Here is a 12,856-nt window from a genome sequence, read left to right as displayed (position 1 = left end):
AGCAGGAGAATAAACTCTTCAGGCAGGATTTAATCTGGAAAATAACACATTGCATTACACCACATGCTAATAACTTCTAAATATTTTACTAATGCAAATGATGTTTCTTTTTTCTCTACATCAGTGGGCTGTAGACAAGACTCATGTCACATCCACCAAGATGATTTATGTGTTGCATAACTGATCATTGTTCCAGCAGCCCATCTGCCTGCCACAATGAGCTGTCACTTTCCATCTAGTTAACCGTGTGTGTGTTTGTGTGTGTGTGTTTGCTTCTCCAGAGGCAGCCAGTCGCGCTATAGTCCAGTTCCTGGAGGTGAACCAGAGCGAGGAGGCGAGTCGTGGCTGGATGCTTCTGACAACCATCAACCTGTTGGCCTCCTCTGGACAGGTTTGTAGAGTAACAATATACTTGCTTGCATCACCACGCTCTTTTTGGGCTCCATGTTTAGACAGTAGGTACGTTATCCGGTTTGTGTTTGTAAGGATGGCCCTCATTTGAGCCTAGATGCACGATGAAATCGGAGGAAACAACTTGTGTTTCCCGGCGTTCTGTCTCTTCTTTGACCCATTTGCATCTCCCCTCTTTGATCTCCCAGCAGAAAATAGCATCAGCCTCTGTAAGAACTGAGAAACAGGCTCTTGAGTACAAGTAAAAATCCTCACCATACCCGTCACACCCTACTCTCTCCAAATACAGTCATGTGTTAAATCTGCTTTACTGCACTGAATGGTAGAAGTGATGCTTCTCCTGATTTTTTCGACTTGATATTTGTTTTCATATCAAATGAATAGCATCATTGTCATATTTTCAAAATTGGATTTGTGATGCATCACCGCTGAACCGATATCTGAATCTGAACATGGCAGCTTCTCAGGCTCCTGGTTTAGAGGTTAGACAGTGTGGTCTTGCTCTTGCATTGTGGCCAGCAGACATCTTTTGAACTTTTCGGCCCACATTCCTCTGGAGGTCTTGAGGCTAGCATCGCTGTCAGCTGGTCGGCTGCTTTTCCTGCTCCGCTGCACATCAGAAATTCACCCTTGTTGTTGTTGTTGAGTCAGATGCTTCCTCTCCACTTTTGCACTCTGCTTTTCCTTTGAGTTACAGAGAAAGACACACACACTAATCACATTATTCTAAGTATTTTACTGCAGGTTTGCTCAAGCACTGCTATGTACACATTTAATTCATTAAGAGTTTATGGAAAAATACATTAAGAGGCTTGAGAGAATGGTGACATACAGTTTGTGTTGATGTTGGTTTGTCTCTGCTGCATCGTGATTAAGACAGTGTTCCGCTGCTAACCCTAACCAGCTTGTACAGACGCACAAAGCCACTTCTTTTCTGTCAGGGGATAAAACCAAGATTTGTTTTTGAAGTTGACTTTCTTACTTTAATTCACACTTGTCTGAAGTGGCCTCACTGATGCCCACAGCAAACACATGAGGATTTATACCACTCACACTTCACTGAAATTAAGTTTCCTTTCTCTGAGGGGCTTTTTCAGCTTTACTGCCCTGGTAGCCTTTTCAAAGTGCTTTCTTGTACATTTCATTTGGTTGAAGGATCGTGTCAGTTTCAAGTGAAGCCAGATTGACTGTATTGTTGTTTACAGAAGGAGAGATGCCAGATTGTTTTATTCTTTTCTTGTTGAACGAGGGAAGTTTTTTTTCCCCTTTGAACATATGAATCTAGAGTAAGTTTGACAAGTTGCAGCTGTCCTTTACAATTGCAGTCATTCAGTCTTTGCCATTTAAATGTGTTATTGGTTTAAATTGCCCATCTTTAAGCTTTAAACTTGATGGTAAATATAAAATGAGGCAACCTTCACAAGTCTCAACACAACTTCACAACTTTTGTTTCAGTAACTCTCAAATATCCCACTCATTAGAATTAATATGAAAACAAACATTTCACATGCTCAGATGTTAACACCGATCCGATCTGATCACTTACAAATAACAGTACAGACACTCCATCTTTCGGATCTGATTTGAGAAACAAATTTGATTTGCCTGCAGTCTCATCATAACCATAGAGGCTAATGCTGCCTGTCTTCTGTACTCCAAATTGAATACGGTGGCAGCTGCTGGAAACGGTAGATGGATCACATCTTTTGTGCAAAAGATCTTTTCTGACAAGAGATGGCAATATTTAAGAGCTTTGATAATATACTCAACCCTACCTGCAGATATTTTTTTATCTATTATAAACAACAGAATTATATGTAAGTATTCTGTTAGAAATGTGCATTTTTTTTCGGTTGACGCGATGTGTCAAACCAGCGGTCTCATTTAAATAACAATAATAAACTTCCCTTCCTCAGCCAACATTAACCAGCATTTGTCTGTCACTTGAAACCTCCAACCTGCACCTGTTTCACTCTGATAGTCAGGCAACACTTTCATTATACTGCCGTTGAACCGTTTGATATCAGTGCACACAAACTACCATCAAGCAGGAAGGCTCACTGTCCTGTTTGTGTGTGAGACAGTGAGTGACTGGGTTTAATGGATTTGTATCCCCTTCCTCCTGTGTCTCAGACAGTAAAACAAAGGACTCTCTTGGCAGCCGGCCTCCCATAAACCTGACGTCACTCCCCCCCCATGCAGTCACCCTCTCTCTCTTTCTTTTTCTCTCACCTCCCACTCTCGTCCCTTAGATGATAAAACAGCAATATTTTTGTTTGTAGCTCCATCTCTCTACCTCCTGTCCGTCTTCTGCTTTTACAGGATGCCCTTCACGCTCTGCATTCCCGGTGTGCTTTCCTCTCTCATTCCTCCTCTGTGTCTCTCTCTCACTCTCTTCCACACACACACACACACACACACACACACACACACACACACACACACACACACATCTAATAAAATGTCTTCTCTCTGGTTTTCTCTCTGATTGACTGTTCCCAGTAACCTTGACCTTAAAGCTGCAGCAGGGCCAATATGTCACACTCTATAAGCACACACACACACACACACACTCTCTCTCTCCCCTTGCTTGTTGTACCACAGATGCCCCTCGACTCTTCGGTTATACTGACTCACTATTAACTATAGACCTGCTTCCACTGTCAGTGTCTCCCTCCCCCACTCCTTTCCATCGATCAGTGGAGGGACTGAATCTGAGAGTGTGTGTGTGTGTGTGTGTGTGTGTGTGTGTGTGCGTGTGTGTGTGTGTGTGTGAGTGTGAGAGAGAGAGAGAGGGAGAGAGAGTGCATTTGTTGTGCCTGCTGTGTATGTGTGTGTGTGCCTGCTGGGCTCTGCAATCCATCCACCATCTCTCTGTTGTGCAGACAGAGCTGGAGTAAATGGGAGGGTCATTTCAACCAGCCTGTGTGTGTGTGCGCGTGCGTGCGTGTGTGTGTGTGTGTGGGTATGTCTTATGAGAGCTCATGTGTGTAAGTGAAAGAAGGAGCAAGATAATTTGTCAGTGTGAGCTTCTTGTCTGTGTGTGCGGGTGTGTAGGAGGCAGCGTTTGATTATCTGAATCATGCGCCTCAGTGAGCACAAACCCCATCTCTTTCTTCAGTCATTTTCCTTGCCATGATGACATACACACACTCCCACATACACATACACATACACATACACATGCACATACACAAAACCCTCAAAGCTACTGCTGCCGCTTTTTTCATCACAGAAACGCAACCATGAGTCATAACATAACAAAAATGCCCGTTTACCAAACTTAAAAACAACAAACATTTTCATCTTTATGTATTCAGTAGATGTTGTTCTGCAGTTCAGGCTGGGCAATGATGGAATATTCTGATGTTCAGTGGAGTCAAGATGACACTGACACGTGATGATACAGCACGTTACTGCAAACCTTCTGAAAAGGTGGTTTGTAAACCACGACTGAGGCCCCCCAAGTTCTTTTTTGGTCCTTCTGGGCTCTTTTTGGAAGCATATGTCTTATTTATATTTCACAATGTCTTTTGCACTCTTTCCCCTTTCTTTCCCTCTTCCCTCACCATCAGAAAACGGTGGACTGCATGACAACTATGTCTGTACCGTCCACGCTGGTCAAATGCCTCTACCTGTTCTTCGACCTGCCTCACATGGCCGAGGCCCCTGTAGGCCCCACCCCGCAGCCACCTCCGCCACCACCACCAGCCACCCAGGAGAAGACACCAAGCCAGGGCCACAGCCAGCAGGAGCTTCCCCTGGCTGACCGCAGGGTGCTGCTCCAGAAGGTCTTCGTCCAGGTAAAATAATTTTAATATTTACAATATTAATGAGGAAATAATACACTCAGAAATATTTATTTTTTCCATAACTGAATAAACAAGTTGTTCTTAGAGGAAAAAAGGTCCCCTGAACACTGCTTGAAGCTAGAAAGGTGACAGGGTCCACCAAATATAAACAAAGTAAAACGGTATGAAACTGTGTTGTCCTTTAAGATCAGTTTGTTTATTCAGATTATTCAGTCATGAAAACGAATGGATAAAAAAAGCAGTCCATGAAGATCTTTCTCTTCTGATTTACATTTCTTACCCAAAACTTCATAGTGCACCTTTTAAGATGGTTATTGTTTTAGGTGAATACTTAAATCCACATGTGCACTAATAATCAAAAGATTGGTGATTCCTTTACTGTAAACATGGTGTCATTTCATTTACTCTGCCAGTATCCTAAATACATTTCACATATTAATCATAGCAGTTATAAAAGGCATTTATATCAAACACTCTTCTGTCTCCATGATGCCAGACTTGGGCTTGACAAGTTTCATAAGCTCACTTTCAGGCTGACGCGTTCGCCCAGAGTCAATTTCCTGTCCTTTCCTCTCCTGCAGATCCTGGTGAAGCTCTGCACCTTTGTGTCTCCGGCGGAGGAGCTTGCCCAAAAGGACGACCTCCAGCTGCTGTTCAGTGCCATCACCTCCTGGTGCCCCCCTCACAACCTGCCCTGGAGGAGGAGCGCCGGGGAGGTGCTCACAACCATCTCCCGACACGGCCTCAGCGTCAACGTGGTCAAATACATACATGGTATGTACAAATACACAGCACGTGTGTACTTAATCAAACACAGTCTAGTTGTGGTCGGATAAGACTTAATTGTGTATTTGTAACGATACACGATACATTGAAGATCCAATCATCAAAACCACATCTGGAGTTTTTATGATGTGCACTTGTGCCACATGAAAAATAGGAAAATGCAGTGAAATCCACATACTGGAGCTATAAAACTTGAATCCACAGAGCTGACAAGGAGGCGCATGCAAGACTAACATCTGTCATGCACCTTAGTAACAAAAAAAGGCATTGTGAGAATACTAGCAAAGTAAACCAAAGAGTTTGCTTACTGATATTTTTAAAGCACACAAATAATTCAAGAGAATTTACAAGTTTGTATTCGGCATATTGAACTGAAACAGTTTTTTGTGAGACTTACAATAGGGTGATTTATATTACAAAACAAAACATATTGCTTCCATTTTTACTTTTACTATCCATGAGTCATGAGTTTGTAGCATTAGCATAACACATTTAGCTAAACTCAGAGCATGTACACATCTTTTTGCAATGTTGTGCTGTAGTTCTAGACACGAATAGGGAACAAGACACACTGAAACCAGACATACGAGCCGTTGTACAGTCCTGTGTCCACTGGAAACTGGGAAGTGCAGTGGCTGCACTTTGGTTTCTTGTAATTTCCCTGCAGCCCTGATTTCCAGAAATTACCACACTGGGAAGTAGAGAGCAGTATAAATAACTAAGATTTTCATCTCATTAAAGTATGTGCTAGTCAATGAAGTTGATGTTGCCTGAATTTGCTGCAAACAGCTTTGAACTGTTGGGCAAAGAATAATGTTCTCTCTAGTCAAAGAGATCGATAAGAAGAGTAGCACATCTCGTATGGAATGTAATGGAAAATCTCATTTCCATACATTCTGTCACACATCAGGAATCCCTTGCTCGTCCTCTCTGTTAAACCCTTCTGTCTTAAACTTCTTTTGATCCACAGAGAAGGAATGCCTGGGCACATGTGTTCAGAACATGCAGCAGTCCGATGATCTGTCCCCACTAGAGATTGTGGAGATGTTCGCCGGCCTCTCCTGCTTCCTCAAGGACTCCAGTGACGTGTCTCAGACCCTGCTGGACGATTTCCGAATGTGCCAGGGTTACGCCTTCCTCTGTGATCTCATGCTCAGGTACAACTTTGAACTTCACTCCCTCAGCTAACATCCTGCTTGTTCCTTGAGTGTATCCAATGAATATTCATCCAAGCTCTGTCTGGATGCAGACTGGAGCAGGCCAAGGAGGACGAATCGAAAGATGCACTGAAGGACCTGGTCAACCTGGTCACCTGTCTAACTACATATGGGGTGACGGAGCTGAAACCCGCCGGCCTGACAACTGGAGCCCCCTTCCTGCTGCCTGGCTTTGTTCTCCCACAGCCCTCTGGGAAAGGTATGTTAATGGTAGCAACTGCAGCTAGTTGATCATTAAAATTCATTTTTCTGCTTTCATAATTCCATAACTAGCTGCACTTTTTTTGATGCACCAGTCATGTACTTAGATTGGACAGTCCTGGGGCTTGCTTGCTTACAGTAATAATTAGCTGGTACTGGAAATTCAATGACTACATGACTCAAAGGTATCTGTCCTTGATCAGTGTGTTTTACTTCAGCAAAAATGTCCCCTCCTTAATAAATTGAAACATTACGTCTTCTTGTCTGTCACTGTCGCTTTCTCATCTCTCTGATCTGAGTGGAATGCCCTTAATTAAATCAAAATATGGCAAACCTTCCGAGAAGTGTTCTCACTTCCTCATTTCTGATTTGCCGTCCTTGCATACTGCATGCAAAATGTCACTCAGTCAGCTGTACTATCATCCATCCACTTTCACATCTTTACATCTTACAATTTCATTTTCTTTGCACTGAGATGCCGAAACTTGAATGTTGCAATCTTTTAATCTTAGTTGATGACATGTATCTTGATTCATGGGTGCTTCCCGAAACAGAAATTGGTAGTTACCTCACGCATTACGATGCAATGGCATCCATCCATCTGTCTGTCTGTCCAAGCGTGGGAACACATACAAGGAATTTATACTTAAACGCTAATAGACACACAGCAGTAATCCATCAAGATCATTGGTTATGCTGATATCAAGCTTCAAGTGAATGTCGTTGCACAATGTGACGAAGCTCTCTATTGGTCCTCTGTAAAAATAGTCTCTAACTGAAGACCGCATGTTTCTCACTGGCTGAGAGAGTATTAAGAGACCAACTGTTTTTTTTTCATTAAATTGAATGACAAAAACAAAAATATGCTGTAGAATAGCAAACCATATCATTAAATGCTAAATTCTGCTATCTCCAGATATATCAGAGAAGGTTGAATGAGAAGAAGGAGGTGTCAGATCTTTCAAATACATGTTTTGACATTTTGTGGTGGACGCAAGACAACCAAAGCAAAACAACAACACCCAACGCCAGACTGATTGAAGACATGGTAAAGCGCATCTCTCCCATTGTCATCATCTAATGAATGAAACTTTGACGGTAAATGTCAAGGAGTTAAGATGTTCTCTCCCTCCCCCATCCAGGGTACATCCCAGTGATTTTCTGATCACAAGCTCATCTCTTAAATCCCCACACTCCCCCCAACTCAGTTTACACAAAACCCTGAAACAAGAGAGGAATTCGTTGTGGAAAAGTCTTCTTGTATACCCCTGCCGCCGTATCTCCCAGTCAGATCTTAATCCCTGAAATGACTTTGATGCTTGGCTGATCTCAGTCAGCTTAACCTGTTGACAGACACCATGGCAACACTGCCGCCTGTCACACTGCTGGAGACGAATGCCTGAAGCCTCCTGCATACAAATGGGCTCTTTGGAGTCCAGAGACGCTTTAGTGGTTCAGAGAATTGTCTTGGGCCACATTTTTACTTCTGCTGCCCAAGAACCTGCCCCCATTGACATTCTGTCTTGCATCCCCCTCTTCTTCTTCCAGTTTGTTGTTAAAGAAACAGGATGATCTTTATATGCGCTGTCAGATCCACCTTACATCCAAAATAATTATAATGCACTCACGCTTCCTTTCATAACAGCACAATGCAATCAAGCAGTGAAATACAAATGGGGGTGCCTGTGATCTGGCTTTGTTGGTGATGACTACTGCTGCTTCTAAAAATATCGAAATATCCAAACATATCGATTGTGAACATTTGAAAATGCTTTTAATACTCATTTTTCAAAGTAATGATACCTGGTTCTTGGTGCGTTTTTATGTTTTCATCTCTGACAGTGAGTTGACACACTCACCGCTGTAGAGATCACATAGCCCTACCTACTCCAAAGGTAAATTAACTTAGATGCTGTTGAACTTAACACAAAACACAACCCTTGTTATATTTATCTTTAAATAAAAATCTAAAATTTTATGCCCTTAATGTTGTGTCAATTTTCCCTGTGGTATAGAATATTGTTATTTTTTATCGGAATGTAAAGTTGTTTTGTGACAATACTACTGTTGACGAGTGTTGACTCTGTTTGGAGTAGACTTTAAACACGCACGCTAAAACGTTTCCATTTGAACAAGTTTTAATGCTTCTAGTAGCTGTACAGTGTCGTCACCTCCCACTTTCTAAACTCATACACTCAATAACAGAGCCAAGCTCCACTGCCTATTGTACCACACACACACAAGCACGCAGGGACACTCACACGTATACACACTCGTGTTTACCCACCAAATGACAGCTCCAGCTGTGTGCAGAGTCATTACCAGAAGCCATCATGGTGTGAGGGTCCGCTTACATGCCTAATTAGCCCGCCACATTCACTTAACGGCTATGTGTGCTTTGGTGTGTGTGTGAGCACACACGTCAGTGTGACTTTTCTTGTATGTGTTTGTGTGTGTGTGAATCATAGTTTGTAGTTTTATGTTAGCTACTCAACCCCAAAATGGAGGTCAGATTATGTGTATAATGTAGTTCATGGATAACATCCATCCTTTATGCTCTTGCACTTCATCCTTTCTCTCTATCCTTCCATCCTAAGTTAAGGACACACCACCACCTCATTTTTTAATTGACTCAGTATTTTTGTGTTTTTACCCCCAAACACACAAGACCTAAATAAAGAACTGTCTAGTAAATGTTGCCATCAAATAGAGATTTTTTACCACAGTGCTTTATTACTTACATGCAGAGTTGACAAAACAAAGTGCAAACATTTGTCTTTAAACAACGTAAATGCATGATGAAGACAAGGGATTATGTTGAAGGAGCATTGCAGTGTGAAGTGACAAAAGCAGATGTCATTTTAGTTTCTTTGTCTTTGGAGTCATTCAGAAACATTTTAAGGAACAATTTCATGCAAAATAAATAAGGGTTCCTCTGTGTGATTTTATTATCATTTCTTCTGTAACAGCAAACAGGAATGTAATCCTTCCAAACAAAAAGACCATATAAACCTATTAAAGGACTGAAAACATGAGTCATTTACTAAAAAGTGGATGTCAAGCTTAGCATTCGTTCATTGGTTAGTCAGTAAAGATTTGTTTGTGTATCTAATTAAGATGTGTAAAAAAGACATTTAATCGATAATTCATCCCAAAACTCCTGATTGTTTGACTGCTATGCTGCACGGCCTTCTTGCTTACTGATGCACCCCTTTTAAAGCAAATAAGGGCACCTTATTGTGTGTTTTGTAGGTTAAAGCATATTAACAGGGTTTGGGGTTTCCTTTCACCAAATACTAGACTAGATGCTGTGAAAAGCTGTGAAAAGATACGTAACACCCCTCCGTGCCATGAGATTATTTTTCTCAGTGTGACTCTCCCTGCAGTTACTGCTCTTTGGGTTTAATGCACCTTCAGGGCATTTTGGTCTCATCTCATGTAACATCAGGAGTGCTCTCAGATATCTGCTGTCAGTGTAGCCAGGGAGGTTTCAAGGCCAAGAGTTCCTTTCTTGTGATGTTGGATTGAGACCAGCAGAATCATATGTAGGTCTGAGTGTGAGAAATATAAATGTGTTGTCAGCTTCATCTTTCCACTCTGTGTTTTGATGCTCTTGTGCTTTATGTCTTTGCAGTAAATTCACACACAAAGCAAAGCAGAGTGATGTTTCCACCCACTTTGTTTTTTGCTACCATAAGTGCCCCAACCAGGATCATTATAAATTAATTTAATTTAATTTCTGTTCAGTCAGTTTTATTTCTTTTGTCTCTTACCTTTTCTCCCTTTCCATCTCTTCTCTCTCCAGGCCACACAGTGCGTAATATTCAGGCTTTTTCTGTGCTACAAAACGCCTTCCTGAGGGCTAAAACGAGCCGCCTGGCCTGCATGCTTCTAGATGCCATCGGAAACATCTACGCAGCAGAGCCTGCCAACTACTTCATCCTGGAGTCTCAGCACACCCTGTCGCAGTTTGCAGAACGCGTGGCCAAGCTCCCTGAGGCCCAGGCCAAGTACTTCGAGCTGCTGGAGTTTGTTGTCTTCAGCCTCAACTACGTGCCGTGCAAGGAGCTCTTCAGCGTCAGCGTGCTGCTCAAGTCGAGCACGTCGCACGCCTGCAGCATCACGTCTGTCCGGACGCTGTTAAAGCTGGCCAGGCATGACCCGGTGTTCAGCGATGTGCTGCGGGAGGTCGGCCTGCTGGAGGTGCTGGTCAACCTGCTGCACAAGTATGCTGCCTTGCTTAAAGACCCAACCACGCAGCAGCAACCACACAATAATGACCAAGGTGAGGAGCGTCTTTGATATTTTTTCTTATTTCTGTGATTGGTGAAAATGTGCAGAGTGGACTGTTACAGGGCTGCAGAATTAATCATACCTCCTTGATTTTATTTGTAACAAATTTTCTTGAAGTGCGCTACATGTAAAGTCGGGACTGGACCTTCAGTCATTTACCATAGCAGTGGCAGACCAAACGGAATTCAGTGATCCAAACTGTGACTCAAACATGTCATGATTAGGGATCATGCTAAATTTGGACCAGCTGAAATTTACATTATCAGCTTTTTAGTGGTATTGGTGAGATTCCAGCCACTAAAGAGCTGATAATACGTAGCCAGATTGCTTGAGTTAGCAAGTGCAGCATCTACACACGCAGATACAGTAGGTTGTGTTTTGCACCTTTAAAGTTGGTTTGTGATTTGCCAATAAAAGGAAGAAGAAAGAAGAAGTGCAGGCCTTTGTGCTCATGACGTCAAACTGCTGCTACAGGGTAGAGCTAAGCAGTGTAGACTAGCTGGCCAGATATGTCATTACTGGGGTGGATGTTTTTTACAGTTTCACAGGAAGACAACAAGATTGTAATTTGCAACGCATGTTCTACAAGGTTCCACAAGTTGAGATAAGATACGAAAAAAAAAAAAAAAGTCAGTTATCATATCTGTATCTGCCATAGAGGCAGGTAATTACTATTGATTTGTTTCAGCCCTAATCATAACTGACCACACACTAAGTAGAAGTTTAACACTGTATTTTTTTGCAAAATGCAGATATGATTCTAATGACTTAATCTTGGTTCAAGATTCAGAAATCGGTTACTGGGAGCACTGTGTGTGTCACCATGACAGTTATGCAAAGTTGACACACCAGCACACTGTGGAGTACACTACTGCATCACTGCAGAAAAGTGAGAAGGTCAATAAAAATAGTTTTTTTTAGCTTGTGCTAAGGTGCTTTTTAAAGAGCCTAATGGTTTCAGGTCAGTATTATTGAAATGGTTTTGTAGTAGTGCTGTAATGCATACCAGAAAGTCAAATCAACAGTCCACGACTAAAGACCAATTCAGTGGCACCATACAGAATAATGTCTAAGCCTTGAAAAACCCCACAGGCTGTTTAACTCATTTAGCTACAAGCTAAATGGATCTAACCAACTACAGGCTTGACCTGAAATGCACTGAGCTGAATCAAGAGCAGATTATAAAGCCATTAGAGCTAAAAATGTACATTTCTACAAATACAGACCGTCAGAAAATTAAATTCTGTTTTCTTTCTATTGTGTTATTGCCCTTTGGTAGAAGTATTCCTCATCCTCATTTTTTTACTGCGTACCCTTCATTATATCATTAGTGTTACTGCTCACTGTGTGTATTTACTGCAGTCATGATGTCATCTGATGCTAACCTTTGTTTTCCCTCCATCTTTAGCTGACTGTAAAAACAACACTGTGGCAGAGGAGCAAAAGCAGTTGGCCTGGCTGGTGATGGAGACACTGACTGTGCTCCTGCAGGGCTCCAACAACACTAATGCAGGTAAACACACGCACACACACACTTACCGAGGATTGGTAGTTTCTCAAAATGTGTCTCAACGGTCTTAAGATGCGTATTAAAGATATGAAGAGGATTTTTTTTTGATCATTTAATCAACTGGACTTCCTGCCCCTTAATAGTTAAATCCCAGGTACCCTTTTTGCTTAAAATCTAAGAAGTTCTTGAACTCTTTGATTTCAATCAACAGCAACAATGAGAAAATATAATTAAAACTGCAAGCAGTGATGAATGGGCCCTGACTAAAAAGTAGTCCTAGGAACTGCGTTTTAGGTGGCGCACCATGGCTGACACCCATAAAAAACCTAAACGTCTGAATTTTGTGCCAAGTGCCAATTTTTTGAGCATGTTTAGGCCTTCAAAAAAGCAATTTACTTTAGGCGTAGAATGAAAGGGTAATCATTCCTTGCATTAAGAGGGCCTTCACACTGCTTGCTGCTTGGGCCCTAAAAAAAGCTTGAAAAGAAACTGACCTCACCTTAAAGGGTGTTCCTTTACCTCATTCAATGTGGTGATTTTGGCCAAAACAAGGGCAAATGCTCATTTGTTTCTGCATGTATCCACCTTACTGAAGTTTCCTTAAGCAAAGCACTTATTCTCTACCA

General features: G+C 41.9%; 1 protein-coding gene across 3 annotated transcripts in view; it reads left to right on the top strand.

The window, feature by feature from the left end:
• Positions 1–12,856, top strand: part of wdfy3 (WD repeat and FYVE domain containing 3) — a 100,301-nt gene that overhangs the window by 24,558 nt on the left and 62,887 nt on the right. For all 3 annotated transcript variants that reach the window (XM_073465928.1, XM_073465929.1, XM_073465927.1), the window contains exons 4-10: positions 282–391; positions 3,987–4,214; positions 4,805–4,997; positions 5,980–6,166; positions 6,259–6,425; positions 10,233–10,712; positions 12,129–12,233. In XM_073465928.1, the coding sequence (XP_073322029.1) occupies positions 282–391; positions 3,987–4,214; positions 4,805–4,997; positions 5,980–6,166; positions 6,259–6,425; positions 10,233–10,712; positions 12,129–12,233 (1,470 nt within the window). The remainder of the gene's footprint in view (positions 1–281; positions 392–3,986; positions 4,215–4,804; positions 4,998–5,979; positions 6,167–6,258; positions 6,426–10,232; positions 10,713–12,128; positions 12,234–12,856) is intronic.

Source organism: Pagrus major, chromosome 5 (genome assembly GCF_040436345.1).
Source record: "Pagrus major chromosome 5, Pma_NU_1.0".
NCBI classification, from domain to species: domain Eukaryota; kingdom Metazoa; phylum Chordata; class Actinopteri; order Spariformes; family Sparidae; genus Pagrus; species Pagrus major.
Note: the sequence above shows the minus strand (reverse complement) of the source record. Positions and strands in the feature narration are given on the sequence as shown.